The sequence below is a fragment of the Falco punctatus genome, assembly GCF_963210335.1.
Source record: "Falco punctatus genome assembly, chromosome: 9".
NCBI classification, from domain to species: Eukaryota; Metazoa; Chordata; class Aves; order Falconiformes; family Falconidae; genus Falco; species Falco punctatus.
The window spans coordinates 4,412,249-4,438,877 of record NC_137589.1 but is presented as its reverse complement, the minus strand read 5'-3'; the positions used below and the strand labels follow the sequence as shown (position 1 = coordinate 4,438,877).

General features: G+C 53.0%; 1 protein-coding gene across 5 annotated transcripts in view; it reads right to left on the bottom strand.

Moving 5' to 3' along the window:
* The window catches only part of FAM53B (family with sequence similarity 53 member B), a 54,177-nt gene that overhangs the window by 4,559 nt on the left and 22,989 nt on the right, over positions 1–26,629 (bottom strand). For all 5 annotated transcript variants that reach the window (XM_080403157.1, XM_080403153.1, XM_080403154.1 and 2 more), the window contains one exon: positions 18,701–19,425. In XM_080403157.1, coding sequence (XP_080259283.1) covers positions 18,701–19,425 — 725 coding nt within the window. The remainder of the gene's footprint in view (positions 1–18,700; positions 19,426–26,629) is intronic.

Here is a 26,629-nt window from a genome sequence, read left to right as displayed (position 1 = left end):
TTATTGAACGCCAACGGGAGTACCATGGCCACCCCACTGGCTACAGGGCAGGGCGGGTGCTCTGAGCCGGAGAAGATCGCGGAGCATCCTGTGCGAGCCTCCGGCAAGAGGCAGCGTGTGACAGTGCGATGGCTTCACGGCCACCCAGCGCGGCCACCTGCCCCGTGCCAGGCCTAAGCGGGAGCCCAGCGGGCACCTGGGGGGTGGCAGCCCCCTCGCCGGCTGAAGATGCTCACCTGATCTACCGCCCGTCTATCGGCCGCGGGAGGTGGGCACACAAAGAAAAGCTAAAGGAGAAAAAACCACACTCCATGCAAAGTCATGGATAGCTCGTGGCCTGGTGGAGATACGGATCAGGTGGGATGTCCCAGAGGCTTCACCGGTGCCTGGCATCAGTCAGTGTTCTCTTGAATAAGCTGGTGGGGTTGAATCTGCAAAGACTGACACCGGCAGCTCGCTGGGAGTCCGGAGCAGCAAGAAGTTGGTAAGTCCAGATGAGGAGACCTCTGAGGAACAGCTGAGGAAAAATCTGGGTTTAGGCTGGAGACAGCAAGCGGAGGCGTGTAGGACTCCGTACTGCGTTTCCAACAATACAGATCCTGGAGCGCTGCTAAAGATTTCAGAGAGCTGTAAAACCTCATCACCAGAACTCGTTACCACAGGTTAAACAAATATGGTTAAACTACCACGGATGTTGGGTTGCCTGGGGTAGCAGAGCTCTCTGGGCCTCTTACACTCGTTTATCCGGGGGAAGGCAAACCCTGCTGCTGTCTCCATCACACTCTCTCCAAGAGCCTGGGCCAGACTGAAGCTGGAGTAACCAGGGGAGACCGGTACCCAACCGAGCATCGGTCACACGGAGCGACAGGGCTGCTGCCTGCCTCCGCTCCAGCATGATTCAGGACCAAACATGCAGCCTGGAGACACAGTCTTGCTCCAAACATCCCCACTGATGTTCCTGGGGAATTTATGCATACTTGCTCGAGGTTTTCTTTCTTCCAAATCCAGGTAAGATGGGAGTAACTGTTAAAATAGCTTACCCCGGGCTGTAAATGAAAAATCACCCCTTTCCTTCCCCCCTGAGGGATGCAGGTCAAACCCCCACCTACTTGACACTCCAATAATTTCCTACAAAATCAAAGGTACTTGTGCTGAACTTGCACCCACCGACAACACGATGCTGAGAGGCTTTGGGTGCTGTGCTAAATGACGCACTACGGTAAAATGAGTCACTGCAGGAGACGACACAGAGGCTGCAGTAGCTGAAAGGAGAAGTTCCTGCTGCCCAAGGAGGGGCTGGCCACTGCCCAAGCCGAGGAGGGGGGAGCCACATTTCACACAGCCTTCGGTCTCTGAAACCTTCCAAAATCCCACAAGCCCTGAGCCCATGTGAAAAAGCACAGGCATTTGTCCTTTAAAACTGCAACTGCACCCAGTCCTCGCGTCACGCCGCTCGTGTTTTTTAAATCCAAGCCGTGCCTCTCCATGCGGTCTGTCTTCTAGGTGCTGGAAGCGTAACAGCTTCAAGCAGAGATCTGCACATTATGGTTAATGGACAACTTGTAATTACCGCTGCACTTGGAGAAGGCCTGAGGACATAGGAGAAATATTTTCTAAGTACCTAAAAAAATCTGTGAGTGTGATTTAGGTACTTGAAAGCCTAAGCCTTCTGAAAGTCAACAGCCCTCCCAGAAGTGCAAATCCGTTCTATAAACAAAACTCTGGCACTTCTGAGAACAGTAACTTTTCTCCTGCTAATCAAGCTCATCTCCTGGCTCTGGCGCTTCCCTGGGCTCAGTACCCAGGCGCAGGCATGCCGGGCTGCTGCGGGTGGGCTACAGCATCCTGCAAAGGTGGGAGATGCTCTGCAGCGCTTCGGAGAAGATAGTGATGCCTGTGATGATGAATGAAGGAGGATGCAACCTGGAGAGCAACTGAACAGGTCCACAGCACACTCTTCCCATTCAAAGGAATGTGTTTCGATGCTTGGAGGCATCTCAGAGAACAGCCGTGAAGGCACTGGACTTCCAGGGAGCTCTTCATTGGACTTTGGCAAGATAAGCGAGCAAAGAGCCGTGTTTTCCCTGCTCAAACCCACACATGCTGCAACCCAGCATTTTCCATGTACGGCCTTGAGTCATTCCAGGTCGTATCTTACCTTCCCTGCAAGAGGATGGAAAAACCCTTCCGCTGGTCCCGCCGCTTCCAGCGCTGCAGCAGCTGCTTGCGGGGAAAGGCCACGTGCGGGCGGTGGGCAGAGGCACTCCCTCTGACGCAACTTTGCCGAGCAAGTTTTCACAGGCACCGTCTGCCACGAAATCCCACGCCTCGCCTTCCCGGCCGGAGGGATGGCTGCAGCACAGCTGGGGTTGACATTGCAAAGGTGAGGGGATGGGCATTTTGGGGAAGGGTCCCCCAGGATGGTGGTAACCGAGCCAGCATCGCCTGCGCTGGCTGCGGAGCAGCGGTGGATCAGCCACCGCCATCAATGCATCGTCTGTTCTCAAGCCATCGGGAGTTTTTTACTCATTTTTTATTTATTGGGTGAATTTAGCATGTGCTGAAGTGCTGAGCTAGGCAAAACCGGGCAGTCAAGTCCTCTATTGATATCGGCCAAAGAGCAGTTTTGGTGGCACAATGCAGCACTTGTTCCCCATGGCCAGGCAGCCCTGGGCCCCTCTGCAGCCCTGTCCTTCAGGCCGGACCAAGAGGGGTAGCAGGCATCCCAAACGCTGTTGGTCTCAAGCAAACTGTGGGAATTCAGACACCCTCTTGGATCTGACACAGGTGGCTTTTGGGAGATCCTTCTGGCCACCCCAACTACCCCCAGCGAGCATCCGTAATGTGCCTTCCATCCAAACCCCCTTCACTCACAGCCATCATCACCCCTTTCTGACCATTTGAGGTGCTGGGTTTTCTTCCCCTGACTCTCCCCGAAGCTGCAGCAATCCAGCACGCTGGGCAAACCCCTCAGGGAGAGGAAGAAAATGAGAGGCTGCTCAAGCAAGCACCTGAAAAATCATCTAAAAATGTGAGGAAGAAACCCTTGGCCACTGGGAACAAGCTGCAGGGCTGCCAGCCGACCTCCAGAGCAAAACCTCTCTTGTGTGCTGGTGACCAAGCTCAGGCTACGCCTCCTTCCCGCAGGGCTCTTGTGATGCTCCACACTGTGCAGGGCTAAAAGCCAGGAAGGCTGCAGGAGCTGATTCACCCCCCCACATCCATCCTTCTCCACAGGTTTTTCCTCCCTTTGAGCATGTGAGCCCGTGGGGGCTGGGGGCTGGAAGCCCCGACAGCAAGCAGGATGGAGAAATCCCTCGGCAGCACTTCTTCATATAACTCTGCCCCTCATAAAATACCTGGCTGTGAGCTTTCCCCTCAAACACATCCCTGCAAACACGGTGGATCTGCTAGAATAAATATTAGCCAGACCCTGATCCCCACGGCGATCCCGGCTTTTGCGCAAACACTTTTTTTTCCCCCACCCGGCCAGGCGATTGCCGCAATATTCCTGGGAAAGGTGTAACCCTACAAGCTGTCAGCACCACCGGCCCTACCTACCGAGCTGTCATCACCTCCTGTTAGCACACTGGGCTACAGTTGCTTCATAAAGCTGAAAATAACCTGGTGCCAGAAGGAAAGGGGGAAGCGGGCAGCGAGCAGGGCTGCTCCGCGCGGGGACGATGCACCTCTGCCAGCTCCCCCCAGCCAGCAAAGTCATGAGCAAAGTCAACCTGGGGGCTTCTCTGCCCGGCTCGGGTTTAAACCGCTCCCTGAGGCAAACAGGCTCCTGTAAAACACCTTCAGCCTGGGTTGTTCTCTGTTGCTTTGGTCGTTTGCAGCACAGCGGAGTCCTGCCTGGCAGCTGTGTCATGCCAAGCGCTCGTCTGCGCTGCCAAGGAGGATGGCGAGGTGCTTGAGACTGGAAAATGGGATTTCTTTGGGTTTAAAGTTCTGCAGAACTTCATCATAGCAGCTGCTCTTATTTGGCCCAGGCACATACCCGCCACTCGGGTTCAATACTCTCCCCTGCTTTTAAGGCACCCAAAATCTGGTGTCCCCGAGGCTGCTTTCCTGGTGAGTGGGAAGGGGAATATGGGAGACGGGGAGGGAGTTCCACCAGGCACGGCTCCGTCCTGACACTAGAATAATCAACCTCTCCTCTTTACAACCAGAAGGAGCATCTCAGGAGCTTTGCCAACGGGCCCAGGCTGCAGCACAGGCGCCGGCGCCATGTGCTGGCCACGCACATCACCAGCGCGGTGGATACCCCAGACTGGTCCCGCCAGCACCCCACCCACTGCTCTTTGGGCCCCCCAAAACGCAGGAGGTGCAGTCGTCTTGCCCTGAGCCATGCTGGTGACCACTGCCCCACGTTGCTCAGCAGCACCGGCTTCCAAGATCAACACTGCCATGGGTGGGAGGTCACGGGTCTCCCACCGACCCTGTCCTCCCGCAGAAAAAAACTCTGAGCAATGGATGAAGTGTTGGGAAAGAAATGACCGAAATCCCTGAGGAACAAAAACACAGGAGGCTGTTATGGGGTATATGAAATGCAAATGAAGCTCATGTGCCTGGTGCAGCGCCGGAGCTGGGTTACACGCGGTGTTGCCATGTCAGAGAGCTCAAACTCATCCGCTGCTTGGTGTTTTTGAAATTTTATCTGTGGAGGCACTAAATAATTTGCAGGCACTCCTGCACCCTTCGTCAGGCTGATGTGCTGCATAGCCTGCCTGCAGCAGCATCCCCAGTACAGAGGGCTGGCTCCCTGCGCCGCTCCCAGCGGGTACCACGATGCTGCCCTTGTTATCAGGGTCTGCCTTCCTGGCTCTTCCCTTCTCATCTGCTAATGAAGAATATTTACCTAGCCCCAATCCTAATTTTGCAATAACAGGCACCAGTGCTTAGATGGTGCATTGGAAAGCTTTAGCAGATAATTCTGCTTTTATTTTGTTTGGTGTGAAAAACAGCTTTCACAACCAGACTCGGAAATATCTATTATCCTACCAAGTTGCTTCACACTACAGTCTTAAACAAACAAACCAAAAAAAAAACCAAGAAGGAGGCTTTAAGTCATTAGTATTAATGCTGCCTTTGGAGCCCTCAGGGTTAATTGGGTTTTAGTCGCAGTTTTGCTCTTGTCTTTGGAGTTCTCTTGCTGCCCCAATGGCAGTGGTGATGTTTAGTGAGTTTCCATAAACACAGAAGAAAAAGCTGTTATATGACCCACCAAGGGGAATCCTTCCGGTGCTGCAGAGCCCCAGGGAGATGCTGGAGAGACAAATCCCAGAAATCATGGAGAAATACAGCAGGCACAGCTGTGCATGGAATCAGAGACCAGTGATGCTCTCTGGGGCTTGACCGTCCCGCTCATGTGCAGCATCCCACAGCATCCCACACGTGGGGATGGCCCATTCCCATTCACAACAATAACCGGAGGAAATAATTAAGAAAGAACAATTATTTTCCCTAACAGACACTGAACCCTTCACTACGAGCTGGAGAAATCCATTTGCTCAGACAGGTCATTACACAACTTCATGAGCAACTACTGTGTATTTATTTATTTCCAGGTTGCCCGTTCCTGCTGTGCCCAGCCTTTCACAGCCTCCCCGCCCTCTCCTCTTCATCCCAAGAGGCTGCGGCAGAGCATCCCTGGAGCCCCGCAGGGCACTCACACCGACACGCTCAGCACTGCTGCGAGCCCCACGGAGACAGCGGCACCGGGGCAGGGCTGCTCTCCTGATGATGCCATTGCAACGCCACAGATTTAAGTGGAGTGGTTCTGGCATAAGCAACAGTGAGCCTGCACCCGTCTCATCCCCAGAGCGGGCAAAACTCCAGGGTTTGGAGCGGTTCATCTCTGGGGAAATTTGGAGATGCTGGTATTTCGACTTGCCCCAGGTTAGGATGAAACATCACTAATACGGATATTTATTTATTTTTTTAAACCACATTTTTTGAGAATATTGGCCCTACTCCATTTTCATACTATTTGCATCATGTTCAGCATAGAAGTAATATCTTTATTATACTATTGTGGTCTCACTTCACGTCGTAAATTATAAGGCAAGACCTTAATGAAATTAAAACCAAACTTTAAAAAAAACCTCTCACTCAATACTTTTAATAAAATGTTTTCTGTGAAACTCATCTCCCTGAATCAGCCCGTGTCGGTGGAAACCCACTCCAGATGAACACTCCCACCCGACCCCGCCGGGTACCATTCCCGTAGCAGCACCAGCGGATGGCTGGCAATACATCCCACACCAATCCTGTCACCAGCACAGGGACACTGTCACCTCCCTGGCAGTGACACGAAGCCTTTCTTTGCACCAGCACTTTGATTAAAATCAAAAAGAAGTTTGAAAGTGCTTGAGACAAACAGGCGATGCCCCTCTCTTGGTGTAACACTGCGTCCCCCCCGCCAGGGAGGTGCTGAGCGGGATGGACCGCAGTGATGCAGAACTGGGATGGCTGCAGGTATGGAGCATCTCATCGTTTCAGCAGTGCCATTAAAGAAACTATCAGCAAGTAAAGGCATAAAATCCTATCGTGGATGACCATAAATCCAGAATTTATAAAAAGGTGGTGCTGTGGTGTGTACACCAAACATGAGGCAGGAGGTGCGAGGGTGCACCTAATCCCGAGTAGCTCCCTGTGCCAGCATCTTGCCTCCCACAACAGACACCGAGCAGGCTTAGCACACAGTGACTAATTTAAGGTGACAGTAGTAGTCTGCTTTTCCCCAGGCATCAAACCATTGTTGGGTTGGATTAAAAATGCAAGGGGAGCAAGTAATCTGGAGTCATCTACCTGTAACTGCTCCTGGGGTACCTGCACCCACTGTCGCACCCAGCACCGTGGCCTCTTGCACATTAAATGCGGACTTGAAATACGCATCACTTTTCCCCCAGTCTCCATTTCGAGCTAAGCCTGAACATCTTTCTCTTGAAAAGAAAGGTGACCTGCCCTCCTGGTTTATTTAGCATCACTTCCTGAAATGCTTTGGGAATTTTGCAAGGCAAGAGATTCCCAAGGAACCGTTCTGATCATCACTACAAAAATTTTGCATGGACAAAATATTTTCTACAAAAGCACCAGCTGCCCAGGAGGCCACGGCCACATTTCCCTATGCCTAAAGGAGCCATTCCCACCGTGGTGCTGGGTGTAGCCACCGAGCCAAAATCTGCACCCTGCTCCATCTTTCAAATGCTTCTGAAATCCCCGGGCAGAAGATGCCAACAACGAAGCACCTTGGAGGGGAGAAAAACCTGACCATCGAATGCAAATCCTGCCATCACTGCATCCACCTGAACCGTGAGAGGGAGCAGCAAGCCTCGAAATCTCCTGGAGTGCTGGGGTTTGGGTGGTTTTTTTAAAAACCGTATGAACAACAGCTCTTGGCCACCACTTTTGAGCCACTTTTCAAATCATTCATGGATAAATCTCTGCTTCGTAAGAGCTGTCCTTTGGGTCCACGTAGCGTACGAGCCCAGGGATCAGAGGGTTAAACAGCACGTGGTGAATCAGATGCGCATCTTTGGGATACAATTGGATTTTGTCCATGTTTGGGACAGACACTACTGAGCTTTGTTTGTGTTTCCAGCCCTGTCCTCCCATGTGAGTGTGAACAAGGGTGTAACACCCCCAACCCTGCATCCCCGGACTCCATGGTGGGATGGAGGCGGGAGCAGGGGATGGAGCTGGGAGCAGGGGATGGAAGGCCACAGTCCCTGGGTACCACGGGGCCTTTCGGCACTTGGACCCCCCTTGCACAGGCAAAGGATGCTGCCGGAGGAGCCCACCCACCTGCACAAGCCCCAGCCCATGCTGGAAAAGTGACTTCATGGCAGAATCGCTCACATCCCTGGATGCGGCCCGTTTCTGCTTTCACGGCTGAATTTATTTTCAGCCCATTGTGTTTGGTGAGTCAGAAATTTATAACTGGGGCAGATGTGACCGTTTTGACTGTAAAATCGAAACAATGGATGTCATTGCATTACACGTTACTGCTATTAAAAGCTCTGTCAGGTAACTAAAATAGAGCCTGCTGCAATCAATCACCTCCTACGGGCATCCTCTGACTATGCCGAGGTACCTTGCATGAAACGGTCACTCCAGAGCTGCACTAACAGATCAATCAGCCCTGTATAGGGAGACGGATCTTTTCTGCACGCTACTCCTGGCAGCGATGTGACCCAGGACCTAAGAGCAGGGTTTTATTGCTGTGGCAGCACCCAAATCACATCCCACCCAAGCAGGCACGGCCTCAGGAACCTATGGACAGGGGCAGATGAAAACATGCATTGCCTTCATTTTTCCATTTGGGAACTGAGGCAGGGAAACCTGCCTGAAGGACATTTGCAGAGGAGGCAGGAATGGAGCTGACACATACGAGGCCTAATCCAGTGCCATAACTTCAAAAGCATCCATTCCTCTTAACACGGTGCCCTCTATACATTAAAACGTATATGCACTTGGACCTGATAAAGCTTTCAGACCGAGCCAGTCTATGATCCCCAACAAAAGCTTTTCCTTTTAGTGCAGCATAGGGAGAAAGTAATGCCAAACATCTCCGAAAGGAAGGGAAATATTTCCAGGGGTGAAGTTCCTCACAGCGTGCGAGCATCACCCTGGGCACCACAAGCAGGAGGGTGTCAGCAGCATGAGCTCCTGCCAGTGGGACACCTCTTGGTCTCCTCGGTGGACACCAGCGAGACGAGGTTCGCTACACTTCGACGAATACGGAGAATGGTTTGTCAAAGGAGCGGGGAGGGGACAAACCCCCTTAACGCTTCATGCCAGGAGTAAACATCATTGTGAACCTAATTTCCCATACTGACCTGAATGTTTTTCAATCACTTGTGGTTTTAAATAAAAAAATACCAGGGCAATGAATAACGATGGTGGCATGTGTAATAGCCTGACCAAAGTTAACACCAGCTAGCCTCCGAGGTCCTCTGTGCCCCCCGAACCAAGGCATTTGCTTTTGATCCTGAACCGAAGGCTTTTTCCCACCGAGCCACAAACTGACCTTTGCAAGCTCTCATTCATGTTTATTTAAAAAACACTGGGGTTTGGAAGCTGGAATCTGTCTCAGAAGTTACATCAATAGCAAACTATTTCCCGGGATACGTCTAGAATTTAAACCCTCCAGTTTTTTTGCCTGTCTCTACCTTTTGGCAATATTTGCCACCAGCTCAAGTGGGTGCTGATGCCGACTGAGATCACTGCCACCCCTCCTGCCCTGGCCAGCAAGCCTGAAAGCTGCCAAAACTTAAACAGAAAAATCTTCCTCCATGAAAACGTAGAGAATTTTACCCTTCAAGGAAAGAGCTGGCTGGCTGGAGAGGAGAGGTCACTTCTCCCATCCTGCAGTTTGAAACTTCTCCCCACTTCAGCATCAAGACCAGCCTGAACCATTTCCAAGCTGGTGGGCTGCTTACTTCAGCTCTGGGAGCGTGCGAGCTCCTTTGTGCATGGATCCTCAAGGAAACTGCCATTACTCCTTAGTTTGGAAGGGAAAACAAGGCAGGGGACAGCGCAGCTCCCAGCCATCCGGAGCATTAACACCCGCTGCTCCTTTGGATCTCGCAGCCCAGGGTGAAGCTGATTTTAGTCCTGAAGAACGCAAGAACCACACACATCCCCACTTCAGGAGGATGCTCTTGTGATTCCTGGTGCGCAGATGACTCCATCCTGCGAAGGCACGTGCTCCTCAGGGGACGGTGAAGTCACCCCATGAATGGTGCTGTCTGACCACGGCAGCCAGCGAGCAACGTGAATGGTCCCCTTGTACCCGGCACCAGCATCTCAGCACCCTTCCCGTAACAGGCGTCTCTCAGGCACAAAGTCTTCTCTATACTGCTCCTGACCAAGCACACCCAGCGCTTCATCCCCACCACCTCCCCACCAGGCTGGTGGCCACTGCTGCCAGTACCCTCTCGTCCATCCCTCACAGCCCACCCGCAGGGCAGATAGCTATTTAGGGTGAATTCTTAGCCACAGGAACCTGTGGTGAATTCTAATATATTATATTATATATATATATATAGTTATATATTATTTATTAATATATTATATTAATATATCTCCATGATTTCTAGGATCTGTCTCTCCAGCATCTTCCTGGGGCTCTGCAGCACCGGAGGGATTCCCGTTGGTGGGTCATAATAACAGCTTTTTCTTCTGCATTTACGGAAACTCACTAAACATCACCACTGCCATTGGGGCAGCTACAGAACTCCAAAGACAAGAGCAAAACTGCGAGTAAAACCCAATTATATTTAAATATATATATATATATATATATATAGGGTGAATTCTTAACCCCTCCATAACACCAGGGAGATGCAAGGGCATATTGTATTTTAATCGCCTTATTTGTTCTATAGCAACTACTCTCTGTCCCATATAGCATCTGCCATACTACATAATAAGTTGCTTCACGGAGAAGCAGTTTGCCAGCTGCCTGGGACTCCTCGGTGCTCATGGTACAACTCTTGCAGGAAAGTAAATGGATGTCAGAAAAAAGTCAGGAGGGGAAGACATCAGTTTCACAGTATTTGTTAGGACAGACGTAGCTCTTTGAACTGCAGGTGCTTTGGAGGCTCACACAGAAGCCAAAACCTTGTGGAGCCATCAGAAATGGGGCTCAGGCGCCACGTCCGAGTCTTCGTTTATTGCCGGTGCACGGATCCTGGCAGGGCACCAGCACCCTACAAACTAGCAGGAACCAACATCTCTCATCACGTCTGACGATGACTGCCAGCGGTGCGAGGGGTTACGTGCCACGAGGACGTTTGTGCCTGCCTTTCCACAGCAACTTGCACTTCCAAGCACAACAGGACCATCCTCCAGGGCTAACCTGGCTTGGGGTTAGAGCTGCAGGGAACACGGCTGGGGCCAAGCACACACATAGATAGATAATATTTTTTTATAGATGTATATATATATATAAATGATTCATTTTTTTAAAAAAACAAACAACTGCTTAAAGGAGAGCTGTGTTTGGAAATGTGTTAAGACAAACAAAGACCTCCCAATAACAACCATATCATAATTTTACGAGGCAGGAAACAGAAGGGGCAAGAGATAGCGAGGGCTCGTTTCGCCATTGCCAGGGATGACTGCAAATTCTTCCAGGGCGGCTGTCGCTGGTGTGACAGACATCTTCTGTCTCCCTCGCGGCTCCCCAGAGAGCTGTGTGAAGGAAAGCAATCTGCTCAGCCAGCACACGCACGCCAGCACCAGGGCTGGCCCATGGCTCGGCTTCCCGTAGATGACTCAGACAAGCCACCGAACCCAGCGCTCGTACTGCCGCGAGGCATCTCGGCACACACCACCCCAAATCCTGCGGGAAACGCTGCCACAGAGATGCCAGAAAGCGGTGGACACAGAGGTGGGAGATGGCAAGTGCCCAGCTCAACACACAGCAAGGTGCCCTTTGGAGAAGAGTTGCACCAGACCACGGGAGAGGAAAACCAAGCAGGTGTCTTTTCAACACACAGCATCTCTGGCAGACTCTTGCTTTGTTGAGAAAATCCATTTTTTCTCACCTAATACATCCAGCCAGACTCTCCTAGTGCCTTGCAAAGGGTGAAGCCACCCATTCCTGCCGAAACCAGCCCAGCTGGGAGGACAGCTGGGGCCCAAGCCACCTCCCGTCACCCTTGCAACATGGCTCATCTCCCAGATTTTTTAGGCACAACCAACCAGAAAAAGAAAAGCAGCTTTTTGAGAAACGTCCCAATTCATGGAAAAATCGGATCCCCACCATTTCTAATCACAACCTGCCGGTACAGGCACGGTCCCCTGAGCCGCGAGACCGAAAGCACTGCGCCGAGGAAGGAGAGCAGGGAGATTAATTAACAGGCTGTCAGAACAACTGCTGGGATGTCGGGGCTCGGACGTTGTCCTCCCTGGGCTGCTGTCTCATGTGAGAAGGGGTTACAAAAGCTGACGCTGGAAAGCACGCCCAAGCCCTGCACTGAAACAGGAGGATGGTGATGTCCTCGGCTTACAGGGCGCAAGGGTGGTCAGAGATGCCAGGCAGCTCCCCCGGTACCCAAACCCTCCTTGCTCGGGGTGAGGAATAGAAACCGGCTGCTTTGCACCTCACCTGCCTCGGGACGCTGGGGATGATGAAATGGCACATCATCGTCACCCACTCGCTTGAGTATGACCCACTGGGTTTACTGCCAGTTCAAAGGCAAAATGGCACAAAGCGGAGCGTTAGTGTGTCCTTAGGAAGAGCAGAAGGATTCTCATGGTGCTGTGGCTTTTAAAAACTGTTGCTATTTCAACAATAACTGTGTTCATGGTTTGGTTTCTGCCCAGAGCTGAAGCCTCTCCGCTTCAGTGCTGTATCAGTAAATAAGAAGGGGAGTGATACGGGCTCACCTCCCCTTTCCAAGCTATGGGAATTGCAGAGAGAAAAGACAAAACCAGGATTTTGAGGAATTAAAGGCAATGTTTTCCCAAGTATTTTCCCTCCCAGCAGAACTTTTAACATTTAGGTCTCTTTCTTAATTAGCCCAGTCATGTGGCCATGTAATTGCTTCCAGGAGTGGCTCCCTCCCCTCCTGCCTGGCCTAAATATCCCTCCTGGTATGAAGAAAACATTTCTTTCAGGTCAAATTATTTTTATTTTGATTATGGTACTGGGTTTCAGGCCTATAAACACATGTGGTTACCAGCAAAGCAAAAAAATTAACCGATCCGCTGCCGGAACCAGATGCTGCTCAGCACCCAGCACCCCGAGCCCGGTCCCCAGCTCTGCTGTTAGCCCCCGGGGACTCACAGTGTGCTCCGTGCCTCAGTTTCCCCATCTGCAAAGTGAAGGCTCTGAGGTCTACTGGAAAGCCCAGTTTGGACACCGGGTTTCCTTTGCTTTGGATCACGAAGACCCCCGCACGCAGCCGTTCCTACCCCGTGTAAAGCCAGCGCAGGGGACACGTGCAGCCACACGGACACTTTGCCATTATTTCAGCCTCCATCCGAAATCACCTGACTTTCCAGTCCCGTTCCTAGAGAGGCACTAAAAGCAGCCTGGGGGAAGACACAAACGTGCAGGGTTTTCTCAAGCACACTTATCCCCCACTAACTGCCCACCAGGAATTAGTTGGTCTCCACGGCATCCCCGTGCCGGGGAGGGCTCTGACCGTGCCCCACGCCCCGAAAGCCCGCCCCACCAAAGGCAAGAATGCTCACCAGAACTTGCCTAATCCTGCTCGTCCCTCTGTGCCAGTCCTCCCACGCGGCGAGCAGCCTGCCAGCGCTGCTTTTCATAACCGAATAGCTCAGCCAGCCCTGGCCCTTGCACGGCTCCCGGCTTCGCTTTCCTCCCCCCCTGCTCCAGCCCTGCTGCCCCAAGCCCGGCAGCGCGTCCCTGCTGTGGGACCAGGCTGGGTTTCCTCCCAGGAGACCAGGGATGCTCCACAGGACGTGCCTTGCGCTGGATCCCAGTTGTGGATCCTTGGCGGCGGTGTCGGTGCTAGCAACTGCCGGGCGTTCGGCAGCAGCCTCGGCCACCCAGCCTGGGCCAGTGGGCAAGCAGGGATGGGAGAGGGGGTGCCCGTCACCCTGGCTGCCACCCGCGCTGGGGGAGGTGCTGCACCCAGCAATCCCTTTCCCGTCCCCGCAGTGCTTGTGCGTCACAGCACAGGGCTCTGGGACCCTTGCTGTACGGTACCAGTCCTTGCAGAGGACGAACCACCCCGACAACTATTCTCGTCTAAACCTGAGGGTAACACAGGCTGCTCAGGTGTTGCTTTCTCGCTTTGGGGGGATTTTTTGATGTGGAGGACAGCAGCCAAAGAAAACACAACTGTTCCTCAAGATGAAGGTTTTCCAGGAATACGGAAGCTGCTTACAGCCACACAAATGATTAGATTTTTGTCATCCTTGGGCCACCCGCCCATGCCAGGGCCATGGCTATCCAAATTATAAATGTGTACCTGGGCTTGGCATCCACCGGAGGGAAAGGGAAGCTCCTCTGACCCCCTGGGATCTCCTCAGCCAAGGCCTTTGCTTCCCAGCTGACAAACCCTCCCCCCGCTCTGATGTGATGGAGAAGCTGGCTTTGCCCCACAGCATCCTCGGAGAGCAAGGACGGTGCGAGCTGTGCCGGGGGTGCTGGTGCCAGTCTCTGGCACCCTGTGGGCAGGGCCACCAAGAACCCCCCACGGTGGAATATTTTGGTCAGCTTTGCCATCTGATACAGCTGAGTTTTGCAAAGCTTATGGGATAGGCTAAACCTAACTGCTGAAGTGCTCAGTTGGGCCTGCTGGGATAACAAAATTAGTTACCTCTGCAGTTGTAAGCCAGCAATTTCAGGCACATCTACTGCAAAGGAAATGCTTATGTGTGTGTCTTGCATCTCTGGGTGAAGGTGTCCATCCCTGTCCTCCAGGAGCCTCACTGGAGCAGCTGAAGGCGGGAGATGCTGGGAAACACTGGGCCAGCCCATCCATGAGCTCTGCTTCAAGCCTCCAGGTCCTGCTGCCTCCTCATCGCGTCCCCTGTCCCACACAGGGCAGGGGTGTGAGGTGGGGAAGGACTGAGGGAGCCGAGAACTGCACTATCTGTGGCTCCTCGCCCACCAGCCTGGCTTTGCACCACCCTTCAGACCTTCTCTTCCCAAAAGGTGGAAACCAGAGCCCGGACACTCTCCTTTCCCTATCCACTGCATGAACCTTCTACACCAGCAGAGAAAGCACCTGCAGGCAGCCTTCCCGGAGCCGGTGACCTCCTGCACAGACCCCAGGCAGCACCAGGAGTGCTGTGGGGAGAGGTCCTGCACCTCTCTCCTGCCAAACAGCTCCTGCCACACAGCCCATAGCCCTTCTCCTGAAATTCCATTACCAAACACAGCTGCTCCGGGGACACGCCGCTGCTTTTAGCACCCTGGTTATTTCGTAACCGCGAGCACCGTCCCCGCTTCTCAGCCCGTTTCCATTTGCTGCTTCACTTCCACGTTTCCACTGGCGGCTGAAAATCATGAAGCTTATTTCAGACGAACCTGGCATGTGGGATTTAAGAAAGGCTTGCAAATGGTTAGGGATTTGCAGAAGAGGTGACACCTCGAGGCTGCTGAGGGAGAGTCTAGCCCTTGCAGGGACAGAAATCAAGAACCCGTTGGGAGCACACGGTCTGTGGGAGCCAGTGACCCAGCTCACGGTGGTGCAGAGCGGTTTCCAGGCAGGATCCAAGCCTGCAGTGCTCCCTGAGGATGCTCCGGGAGGGCAATCTGCCAGGTCTCGCTGTGCCTTTATCCTCCTAAACCTGGGTCTTAGACGGGTTCGTGTCAGTCTTTCTTTACCCATGTATTAGCTCCTAATACACAAGTCCGACACACACGTCTGACAGCCAGATGCTGAGATCTGTTAAATCCTTTAGCCGCATCCTTACCCGTGCTGGGGGCACTCCTATCCTGACCAGGGTCCCCGCTGTGTGGCCATGGGATGGAGAGCCGTCCAACGCAGCAGCCGGGTAGGGACTTGGCGGTCAGGGCTGCCCTTGTCTGGACTCTGTGCTTTGCTGGGGCCAAGGCCAACCCACAGAGGTGGGCTCAGAGGTGCAGGATGCGATCCCAGCCTGCGGTTCACTTCCTCAGAGCAGGGACCAAGCCAAGCACGCAGCCATGCTGTGCCTGTGAAGCCTCGCACAGACCTCGGCAGGGACCTGGAAGGGCTTGAGATGAGCTACAGCAGGTGCTGAACTCCCAGTGGGCACCAAGGGAGCCGGGAAGGAGCACCCATGGGCTCGCAAGGCTGGAAGAACAGCTACAAAAGGAGGCTTCCCAAGCCCTGGCACAAGCCTTTTATTCCCCAGAGCCTGCAGAGTGGAGCACTGGCAGGAAAACAGCTGGACACAATGTCCCATCTGCTCAGTGCTGGGCTGGGGCTGCATCCCCGCCAGCGGGGTCCATCTGGGGGTCTGCCCTACCTGCCCCACCGCCTCCGTGCCCTTCATTGGCAAAGGCTGGCAATTAAAGAGCAGAAAATCACAAGGAGCCTTTGGAAACAAAAAAAGGCAAAAAAAAAAAAAAAAAAAAAGGCCTCATTGGCATTTGCAAGGATAAACTCATTAATTCTTTTAATGAGGGATCAAAGCCTCGGAGCCTGCCATGGCTGTTCCCTCGAGGAGATCGCTCCCCGCTCCTCCATGCTCCCCTTCGGTGCCCCGGCGAGCCTGCCCAGCACGAAGTATGAGCAAAGAAGAGCAGATGACTTCTGCTCTGCCCTCCCAGAGCTTCTGAAACGCTCATCTTGCCACAGCGCGAGCACCGCTCGGAGACGGTGACCATTGCGCAGGCTCTCAGAACCACCAGGCGAACAAAACCAGTCCCATCCCTTTGATCTCTTCCCTTTGTTCCGCAGCGAGAGCTCCAGCAGATGCAGGTGGGGCACGCGCGTGTCATACCTTGCAATGCACTCCATGTTTTTGACTCATCCCAAAAGGTCTTGATAATCACTCCTGAGGTGCTGAGCAGCTTGCCCAGAGGGATACAATGGGAATGTCCAGCCTTGCAAGACCAAACCACTGGCCACAGCAGGCAGACACCCCAGTGGGCAACCAAACCAAGGTACCTGCTGGCACGGGCACAACCGGCTCCGCATGCACGGGCATCGCCTTGGGTTTTGTTACCTGCGTGCCCACGCAGCCGCGCGTGCTACTGCCACGTCTCTATGCCGAATTGCCCTGACGCAACGAGACCCAGTGACACGCAGACACGACCCTTCGCAGGGCTCCTCATCAACCTTGGCACACATGCCTGCACGTGTACGCAACCCCCCCCCCCGAGAAGTATAAATGCAAGTCACGCTTTGCATTTCCAAATGCAGACCCCACACGCGCCGTCAGAGGCACTGCGGATGAGCACTCCCCTGGCCGCTGCAGGCACGCAGAAAGAGGAGCAGCCCATTTCCCAGCCCCGGCACGCGAGCTTGGGGCCGCATCCTTCCCCCTCTTTCCCTGGCTGCTCCACACCGTGGGCTTTCAGCCTGGTCAGCCCTTTGCCCACAGCTGTGGACCTCCTCCCACACCAGTGGGTTATTAACGGAGACTCGAGGGAGCTGTGTTTGTCAGCGTGCGGTGGCACAGGCAGTTTTAACATGCTGGTTTTGAAGCGAGGAACCACTTTGTTTTCTGGTTTTGAGGCAATCTGGGTCTTTTACTGGCTTTGGTTTGCTGGGAAACTCCCACGTGGGCTGGCGGGACATCCTGCATCACAGGTACAGGTCAAGCAATGAGTAGAGAGAGGATCAGGAGGGGGCAACTGTGCTAATCCAACCTGTGGCCACCGAAATATAACACGCATAAGTTGGTTTTACTGCCCATCCAGCTCATTAGCTAATAAAAAGGCTTAGTGTACTAGATGCTGCTGGTGTGGTTTATCAAAAGACGAGAGCGACCCTCCAACCCTCGTATTTTTCCCCTGCTATCACACAAATATGTGATTTTCTCATCCTTTTTACCCTCCAAGCTCCTCTGGAGAAGGAAAAGCTAAACTCTTCCTCCAACTCCACCACACGCCTTCAAACACCCCCTGTGCTGCCAAGCATGAAACGCCATAAAATATCATGTTCTTGTAAGTGGGGAAAACACATGTACAGTGTCGGATGCCACCCCAAGGGGAGAACCCCCACGGCTGTTTCTCCACCCTGCTGACAAATAGCTGCCAGCAGTTTCCCTGTGAGCAAGGGGATGCCTTGCACCGGGCGGACTCGCCGGCCGCAGCTGTACAAGGAAAATCAGGACAGATGCTCCCGACACGGGATGAAGCGCCGCAGCACCGCACACCAGCCGATGGCATCGAACCGAAACCACAGGGGAAGATCTCTGGCCAGCAGAAGGTGACAGCCCACCCCGGGAGGTGCCCAGGGCAACCCCCCCCGGCTCCCACAGCGGGAGCCTTCAGGTACCCCGTTATCTCCATCCCACACAGAGCTGGTGGTGTCATTGACTCGACGGCTATACATTATCGATGTGGGAAATGCTGACTCATGAAACTGCAGAAAAAGAAATGCTAGGAGTGAGAAATGGGAACGCTGCTCACGCAGCCTCTCGCTTTGGCTCTCATTAACACCCAGTCACCCGGTCCTGCCGCGAGAGGACTTGGGAGCAAAATCCTCCCCGATCCACATCCCAAATCTGTTACCTGGCTTCGTGCGGCAGGCTGAAGAGGGAGGTTGTGCTCTGTGTTTGCAACTGAAAATGAAACACGGTAACGTCTCCAGAGTGGAAAATTACAGATGCCAAGAGCAAGTAAAGCCCATGGTGGTACGAATTCAACCCCTGACGAAGCCAGGGCTAGGTGCCTCGGGGTGCTGACTTCAGCAGGGCAGGGGCTCCTCTCCTGAGCTCAGAAATGAGCTCAAAAAAACCCCCGCAAAACGTATTTCTGCTGGAAAAGCGTGCCAGGAGGAACCGATGACATGGTGGAACTTGGCGTGCAAAAATCACCGCAGAACAGAAACGTGGGAATTTAGTAAAGAAATCCCTTTGGAGGGGAATGGGCATTCTGCTCACGCGGAAGGATGCACCTCCCCGCAACAGCCGTGTTACTCTGTGTGCCGCAGACCCGCCTCGGGAGGATGCCGAAGGGTTTTTAGCGAAGCACAGAGAACACCACCCCCTCACTGCCGAGCCGCGCCTGCAGGGCCCTCGCGGGGCTGGCCCCGCCGCGACTTACCTGGGTCATCTTGGCGAGATCCAGCGAGGGCCGCTGCTCCTGAACCTCCTCCGGTCTCCGCCGCTTCACCCCGACCTTTTTGTCGTTCAGGACGCAGGGCTGCGAGCGGCTTCGGGAGAGCCCGCCGGCCCGTCGCCCCAGCTCCGGCGTGGAGGCGGGCGTGCTGCTTGCCGAGGGCGGGCAGTACTCCGAGGAGGAGAAGCGGTCGTGCGAGCAGGAGAGGGACCTCTGCATGTCCACCCGCTCTCCTCCGCGCCCGCCGGTGGCCGGTTTCCTCGGCTGGCACCCCAGCCGGTTGCTGAGGGCGGGATGCTCGCAGGAGAGGGGGTTGGACCGGGATGGCAGGCTGAAGCTCGAACTCCTCTGCATGGTGGCAAAGCCGTTGGAATAGCGTTGCACGCTCCCCCCACTATAACACCGCCGTTTCTCCACCGGGGTCCAAACCTTCGAGCCTAAGGGTCTCCACGAGGTCCCGCAGCTGGACATTTCATCGGAAAACGAGAGCGAGCGGCACTGGCGCTTGCTGGGGGGGGCTGAGGGGTTGCTGTGGGGGTCGCTGAGGCTGAGGTCTTTGATCAGGTTGGTGACGGAGCAGGTGCTAGCCGTCTCCCTCGGCCAGCGCGAGCCCTCCTCGCCCTTGTCCGACAAGCAGTCCCAGATGCTGGCGCCCGGCTGCTCGAGCTGGAGTGGACATTTCCTGCTGAGATCTCTCCATCTGTCATTTTCTGGTTCAGAAAGAAGAAAAAAAACACCCAAAAAACAACACACATGCACAGGCATTAGCATTAATTAATTCTGCGATTCGCTTTCTATGTCCATAAACAAAAAGAGTAGCATATGGGATGTATTCCAGTACAAATTAATTAACTCTTGGAATATAGTTTTCCGAACTGCCAACAGAGCGGCTGCTGCGGTGTACACGGAGAGAGAGACAAAATTACAATTGCAGCAGGAACAGAACTGCTAGAAGAAGGCAAAAACATGCCTTTGCATATCCGGATCGCACTGGCTAAGTGAGATTCAGCAGCATAAAATGGTGCGGCCATTGCCTCATCTCTGTGCTAAGTCACGTCTCAGATCCGTGCGGCTGGTCCTGGGCTCCACAATCAGTAATTGCCTAAGAGACGCACAAAAACTGGAAGTGAAGAGCACAAAGGTGTAGCAGCACTGGGGTGAGATGGACCTCAGGAGACAAAACCCCAGACAGGAGATGAGAGAGCAGTTGGGATGGTCCTAACAGAAAGGGGAGTGCTCCCTGGGCACCCAGCTGCCTGTGGTAGCACAGAAATCCCAACAATTTCCCCAAAAAAGTCATCAAAGCCTACGGGAAACCAAAAGCCATCCTGATACCCATTGGGCTGTCCCGCTCTCAGCCGCTGCTAAAGTGTTGCTCCAATGAAACCCACTTATCGCCACCAAGGCTCTGAGCACCCCTCCCACACCAACCCAAAGATAACAAAAGCGGGGGCACATAATTAGCTGTGAGATGGCTGATGCTGTCACAAACGCACAATAAACCTCCAGCAGTTCTTTGCAAGACGCTGTTCGTAGGCTCCTGTTGTGAGGCTCATCATCCAGCTCCCCTCCAGCTCCCCAAGCTGGGCACCCGGGTGCTCTGGCCCAGGGGCCCCCCTGCCCGGTTACCCACACGGAGCAGGAAGGTGCTGCAGAAACCTGGGCAACCCGGGCTTAGCATCTCCTCGGGGCTGCCATGAAAATCCCAGGAGTACCCAGCACAGCCAGTTGTCCGCGTTTCTATAACAAACCTAATGCTGAAGCATTTATTTAAAGGGACAAATCACTTCACAGGTTCACTTTTGTAAAAAAAAACAACAACAATAAACAAACCAAAAAAACCCACACACTTTTTTTAACATTTTCTCCCTGTTTCATTCAGCTTGTTTACACCAGAGTTTGCTCCTCCTGCAAATTGGGCTTGCATTGACAGTCTTCCAGCGCAGCACAGCAAAAGGTGGTGGAGACCTGCTGCAGGGTTTTGGGGCCAGCATAAAGACACTATTTATCAGACGGGTTTTGCAGTGACTGGGTAAAGCTCTGAGAAACTTGCACCTCCAGAAGCCACGTGGCTACGGGCAGCTCCGCATAGGAAGCCTGCAAACCCGGCTACAGCTGGGTTCAGAAATCCCACTGATGACCGTGTCAAAAGAGGATTAAGGGCGATGATCTCATTCCCACACATGGTCTTGCTGACCAGAACAGAAAAAAAGCAAAGCATCATCGAGGTCTGGCCCCCCGGTGCAGGCGAGCGGGGCTCTCTGCAGACACGCTGCTGACGCTCAACAGGAAAACCATGGTAGGACAACCCCATCGGCTGCTGCAATGGAAAAAAGTAATCACCCAACAGACTTTCTCCGGTGACTGTTTTTGTCGTCGGCTGCTGCTGCAAACAAAGGCAAACCGTGCTAGCTAACCGTCACTGCGAAGTTTCATATGATCGTATCTAAATCTTGCGATATTTCGGAGGGGGTTTGGGGTTTTTCCACTCTGGCAACTGAAGGATGAATCGAAAGCGGTACCCAGCCCACAGCTGTAGGTACCAACCTGAGAGGGAAGATGCAACGGTGCAGAACGCTTCCGAACAAGGCTCGGTTTCAAGTCAGGAGGTCAGATTTGGGGCCCCTTACACCACTCTTGGCCAGTTTTCCCATTTCTCCCTGCCACCGTAACAGCTCCAGCCACAAACAGCCTGGCTCTGCCCTCAATAACCGCACGGCATTTTAACTGTTGCTGCCCTCATTTTAATAAACACAATGAAAAGGGAGAAATCTGTGCTAAACAACTACATCTATGTTTAGATCTTTATTATTTTCCCTCTGTATTCTCCTGCCAGCAGAGAGATTTCTTGGGTCAGGTCAGCAGACAAAAGAAACAGAAATAGAAGCCGATTTTTCATGGCAAGCTGCCACGATCCTCCGGCCGGAGACGTCACGCTGTACAAAAGGCCTTGGTGAGGAGGATACGGGACACCTTCCTCTTTCACCCTGCTCTGGCACAAACAGCTATAAATCTTCCAAACCTTGCAAAGCAAACGGTAATTACGCCGTTATCCCCAGCGCTAGCTTGGGGTTATTTGCTTCTCCCCTGGCCCCGCGGGAGCTGGTTTGTTGGCAGGGCAGGGAGGGGACCCTGGCACAGCTTGTCCCCCCCGCTCCCCGAGCACCACTGATGGGTCCCAAACCACCGGGTGACCCAGAAAATGTTTTTTTCAGCGCAAACAGAAAACTGTTCGCCCCTAAACAACCTGGAAACGGGGTAGACTAAGGGCTGAGGGTGGAAGTAAAGAACTCGGGAAACCCTTATTGAGGAAAAGCGGCTGGTTTTCTGTTCAGTTTTTTAGGGCTGAGATTCACATCCTGAGCGTGCTGATAATGATAATTGCAGTGGAGCCATTAATACTGCTGCACTTAAGCATGTATTAATTCTCTTAAATTATAAACCTCAGCCTGGTTTACCCTGAGGCAGTAATTTGTTCCAGGATAAAACCCACCATGAGAAACCCTCAGCTTGCAAGTGAGCTGCTTTGCTGGAGAACTCTCCTTTGCCTATTGGAAAAAAACCAGAACATTTCCAACCAGAGCACGATGTAAGTGTGGCACGAGGGCCTCTTCTCCCGGTTAAACGGGCCTTTCTTGGCTGTTAGCATTCTTGGATGAAATAGCACCTTTTTTTTCCGATTTTAACTTAAAACTGCAAATACAAACACTTCAGAGTCACTTGATGAGCACGTCCAGCAAATTTCTCTTGAGATGTTTCAATCTGCAAATCTGTATTTCCAGGGTGAGGCAACACAAAGTGAATTTTCTGGCATCTCTTTGGTTGTGAAATAGCTTTCCAGCTCCCAAGACACAGGGGGTTGTTATCAGCAGCCTGGGGAGGACTGAATTTCTCGTCCTGCCCTCTCTGGCCATGGCAGCAGGAGCCTGAACCCTCTTGCAAACCACGCACAAAGCAGTAAGAAATTCAGACAGGCAGAAAGCAACATTAAATTCAAGTTACAGCTGCGGGCTCCCAAGCTACCCAGCCTCAGGGGACCCAAACCCAAACTATTTCTGCTTTCCAAAGCAAGGCTGCGATAGTTAGCTCCGATTTCAGCCCTGGAAAGGTCAGTCTGAGCCCCAGCACCCACATCACCGCTCCAGCCTGCACGCCATCCCACCACCCTGCCTCTGGGACAGTTCGGTGGCAGAGCCTTGTCCCTGGGATGACAGGATGCAGCCCCGGCAGGGATGCTCCAGGGGGGAGATATTGGGTGTCAAACAGCCGGAGCACCGGGGGTGTGGGAAGAGCAGCCGTCGCTGCAAGCCACAGCATCTGCTCTCCGTGCAAGGCTAATGCCACACCAGCATGCGCCGGCAGGACTCGCTGGGCTGGGCAAGCAGCAACACGCCCCAGCAAGCCCCGGCGTGTCCTGGCCCCTGGCTGCCAGGCCATCCTCACCTGGTTTATTTCCCCCCTCTCTCCAATTTTCAGAGACAGGCCAGAAGCCACCTGCATGTGAGCACAGCCCAACCCACCCTGGGATCGTCGGCAGCATGCTCAAACACAGTTGGCACCACTGTCTGTTCCTAAATTTCCTTTCGGGCAAAACCAAGACATTGACTTTGAAGAGCGAACGTGACCCCTTAACAGCATCCACCTGTTCTCCTGTGCAACCTCCACAGCACCAAAGAAGCCCAGTGATCCAGGGCACGAGGCACTTGCGGGCTGAAGTCACATCCCAAAATCAAGGAGCTGGGCGTCATCCTCCGAGCATCCCCGAGAGCTTTGCACAGCCCCGTGGAGAACAGGAACCATCCTCGGAGCATCTCAGCCCGGCTTCCGAATGCTGAGCTCCAGGTGTTGCAGGAGCAGCGCACGGCCAGACAGGAACCTTGCAGCTTCGGGGTGGCCATGGGCTTTTTAAACGACTGCTGTGCTCCTCTGGTGACACAGAGTAAATTTTAATGACCATGCTCATAACCGCCGAGAAGGGTGTAAAATGAAAACGCTGACACAACTTTAACTACAGCGACACAAATGTGCTGCTATAATATTTTTACAGTTCTTTTTTATACATAATGCATGATCCTTCTGCTCAAGTTTCCTCTATGTTCCTTTCCCGTGAAATAATTTACATTAATACATAATTTATTATGGCAACTTGTAAAGCAATTACGGTTTTCAATCAATTTTGCTTCTCCTTTTTGGCAGATAAATCCTGTTTGGATCCTAACCCAAACATTTCTCTTCACACAGGTGCGCATCCAATTCCCTTGTTTTACATGTTGTTCAAGTCGAATTTCAGTCTCCTGGTCCCCGTGCACAGGGGGAAGGCAGCCTGCATTTTCCACTGCCCCCCGTTTATGTTCGAGAGATGATTTCTAAATGTGGAACAAATTTAATGGTTGTAATTAGCTGACGGCAGCGCCACGGAGCCTTCTCATTGGAGAAATAAGATTAAAATCCGATGCGCGGAGCTGTGCTTCAATGGGAAACGAAAACAACAGCCCCCAAACCTACCGCTGGAGAATAAACACACCAGCGAGCTGCGGGCTCCTCGTGCCAACCAGCCGCGTGGGGGAGGGAAATTCCCCCTCTCGACAGCAAAACGTGCCCTGCTCCTCAAGGCGATCCTCTGCCGAGGCGTCCCCGCGCCAGCCATGCCTTGCCGGCTTTCCCTGCACGGCTTTTCTCTTCGCGGGCTGACTGTGCTCGAGCGCCCAACCAAGACGCTGCTCTACACTGGTGGCCTTTCCAAAGAAAAACCCGAAATCCCCGGAAATCCCAGTTCAGAAACAAGAGGCGCGCGAGCCCTGTGGGTGCTTTCAGGACGCGATCGAGGGGCATCACCCACCGTGGGCTGGTCTTTCTTCTGGCCCCTTTGCTTTCCTCTGCCACCCACACAGGGTGAAAAGCATCTTCCAGGTAAGAGGTGTGCAATGATGAGACCCAAGGCTGCGGCCCCCCCGGCACGCTCACCTCTTGGACCGGTGGCGTTGCCAAACCGCGCCGGTGGAGGAGCGTGCCGAAGGACAGACCAGCTGACCTCTGCCACAGCGCTCTCCAAGGCCAAATTCTGGGGGCGCTTTCCACGGGAAAAAGCAAACGACTGTTAATTTGAAAAGAGCACTTCACAGAGGATGTATGCAGGATCCATCCCCAGGGGCTCAAGCCCGTCCTCCTTCCTTTCACAGGCAGGGCTGTGCACGCAACGCCCAGCACTCCGGGACTCTGATCCTGCAGCCAGGGCGACTGCACTCCCCAGCACCATGTCACAGCCTCAATAAAACCCTGCCTGCAGCTTGCCTCAGAGATAATTTCTTGCTTACACAGAAATCAGGAGGCCACAGTTGCTGGCACGCACCCACTGAGGTTTTCATACAACACTGAACTAGTGCAGCCTCACGCTGCTGACTTAGATGCTGAGTACTTCTTATATACCTGCTAGGGAAAGGCGAGGTGATGCCACCAATACCTTGTTAAAATACTGTGAATTTTCATCTGCCATCCACCCAAAGACAGGAAAATTTCAACAGAGGAAGTCAAAAGTAATGCCCCAACTTTCTACTACGCCACCTTATCTCTCTAGCACAGTCACTGATATTTTCACTGGGGACATGTGATGGAGACTGCAGGAGAAGGAAAAGGAAAAAAGGAGGACACCCCCCCCCCCCCCCCCCCCCATCTAACAACAGCAAAATTCTTAAACTCCCAGGTGTTTCAAGGATCCATCAAGGAGAAGGGAGAAAAGAAAGTGTTATATTTATAATTTTAGGCACTTTTAAGCACCTTTAATCTTCCTCCCGGCAAAGGGTTATATAAAGATAAAACCCAATCCTTTTAGTAATATTCTCATCACACTGACAGAGGTATTTCTTACAAATCTAAAAATCAAAAGATTATTTTGGTTGCTTTGAGAAGTGGATCTAACATTGCATCGTTTGACTTATCAAGTGTTTAATAATGTTTACTCATACATTGAGTTATATTCCAATCTACAACTGATTTTCAGGTTCGTGCAGTGTACACGGTATCCACATCCCGAAGGCATGCGCTCCAGTTTTACTCTTTTTCCCCACGTCATGCCACAGGTGAGCAGGACCCCAGCCTTGCCACCTTGGGCCAGCTGGGTTTCTTGGTCACGCTGCATTACGCACCCCTTGGAGCTTTGACTCAACTTCTTCCTTCTCCTTCCTGGAGATAAACGCTCCCGAGCCGATGCCTGTGGGAAGCTCCAGGGTTTGGATGATGCTTTCCCTGGCATCCTGGCCAAGGCTGGGCTTCCCTCTGCCCCACCGTCCCACGGCCACTGGGACCAGCCATGAGCTATCTTCCTGCCCAAAGCTGCCCTCGCCCCCAAAGCCAACCGGGAAGACCCTGTGCAAAGACCCTCAGCCTCTTCTGGCTAAAATCCCATAAAATTCAGCCAACTTCCCTCCATGCCCCCAACATCGTACATGGAACTATGAGCCTTTGCCTCTCACTGGCTGTGCTGCCAGTTCAAACGTCACTGTGCTTATTTAGCTCAGTGCTTTCCACCGACGGGGACCTGGCCCTTTGACCTGAAATATTCCCCCAGTTTTCCGTTCGGTGCCACCATAACCATGGGACTTATTTAAAAAGTCAAGTAAGTTTTGACACCGGATTAGTCTGTGATTGTGGCCCACATGTGGAGGCACCAAGAAGAACGCTTGGGAAAGATGCCTAAAATTAAACCCAAGCCATCCGATGCCCTTGCATGCTGGAGAGATTGGCTCCTCTTGACTGGGCATGATGAAGACCATTGCATGGTAAGCTGTGGTCAAGGAGGTGACATTCAGTCCCCTCGGAAAGAGGACAACTTGGCAGCCGAGAAAGACCAGCCCAGTGCTACAAAACTGCAGAAGGCTTTGTAAAAGCTCTTAAAGACAAGCTGCTTTTCAGTTAGGT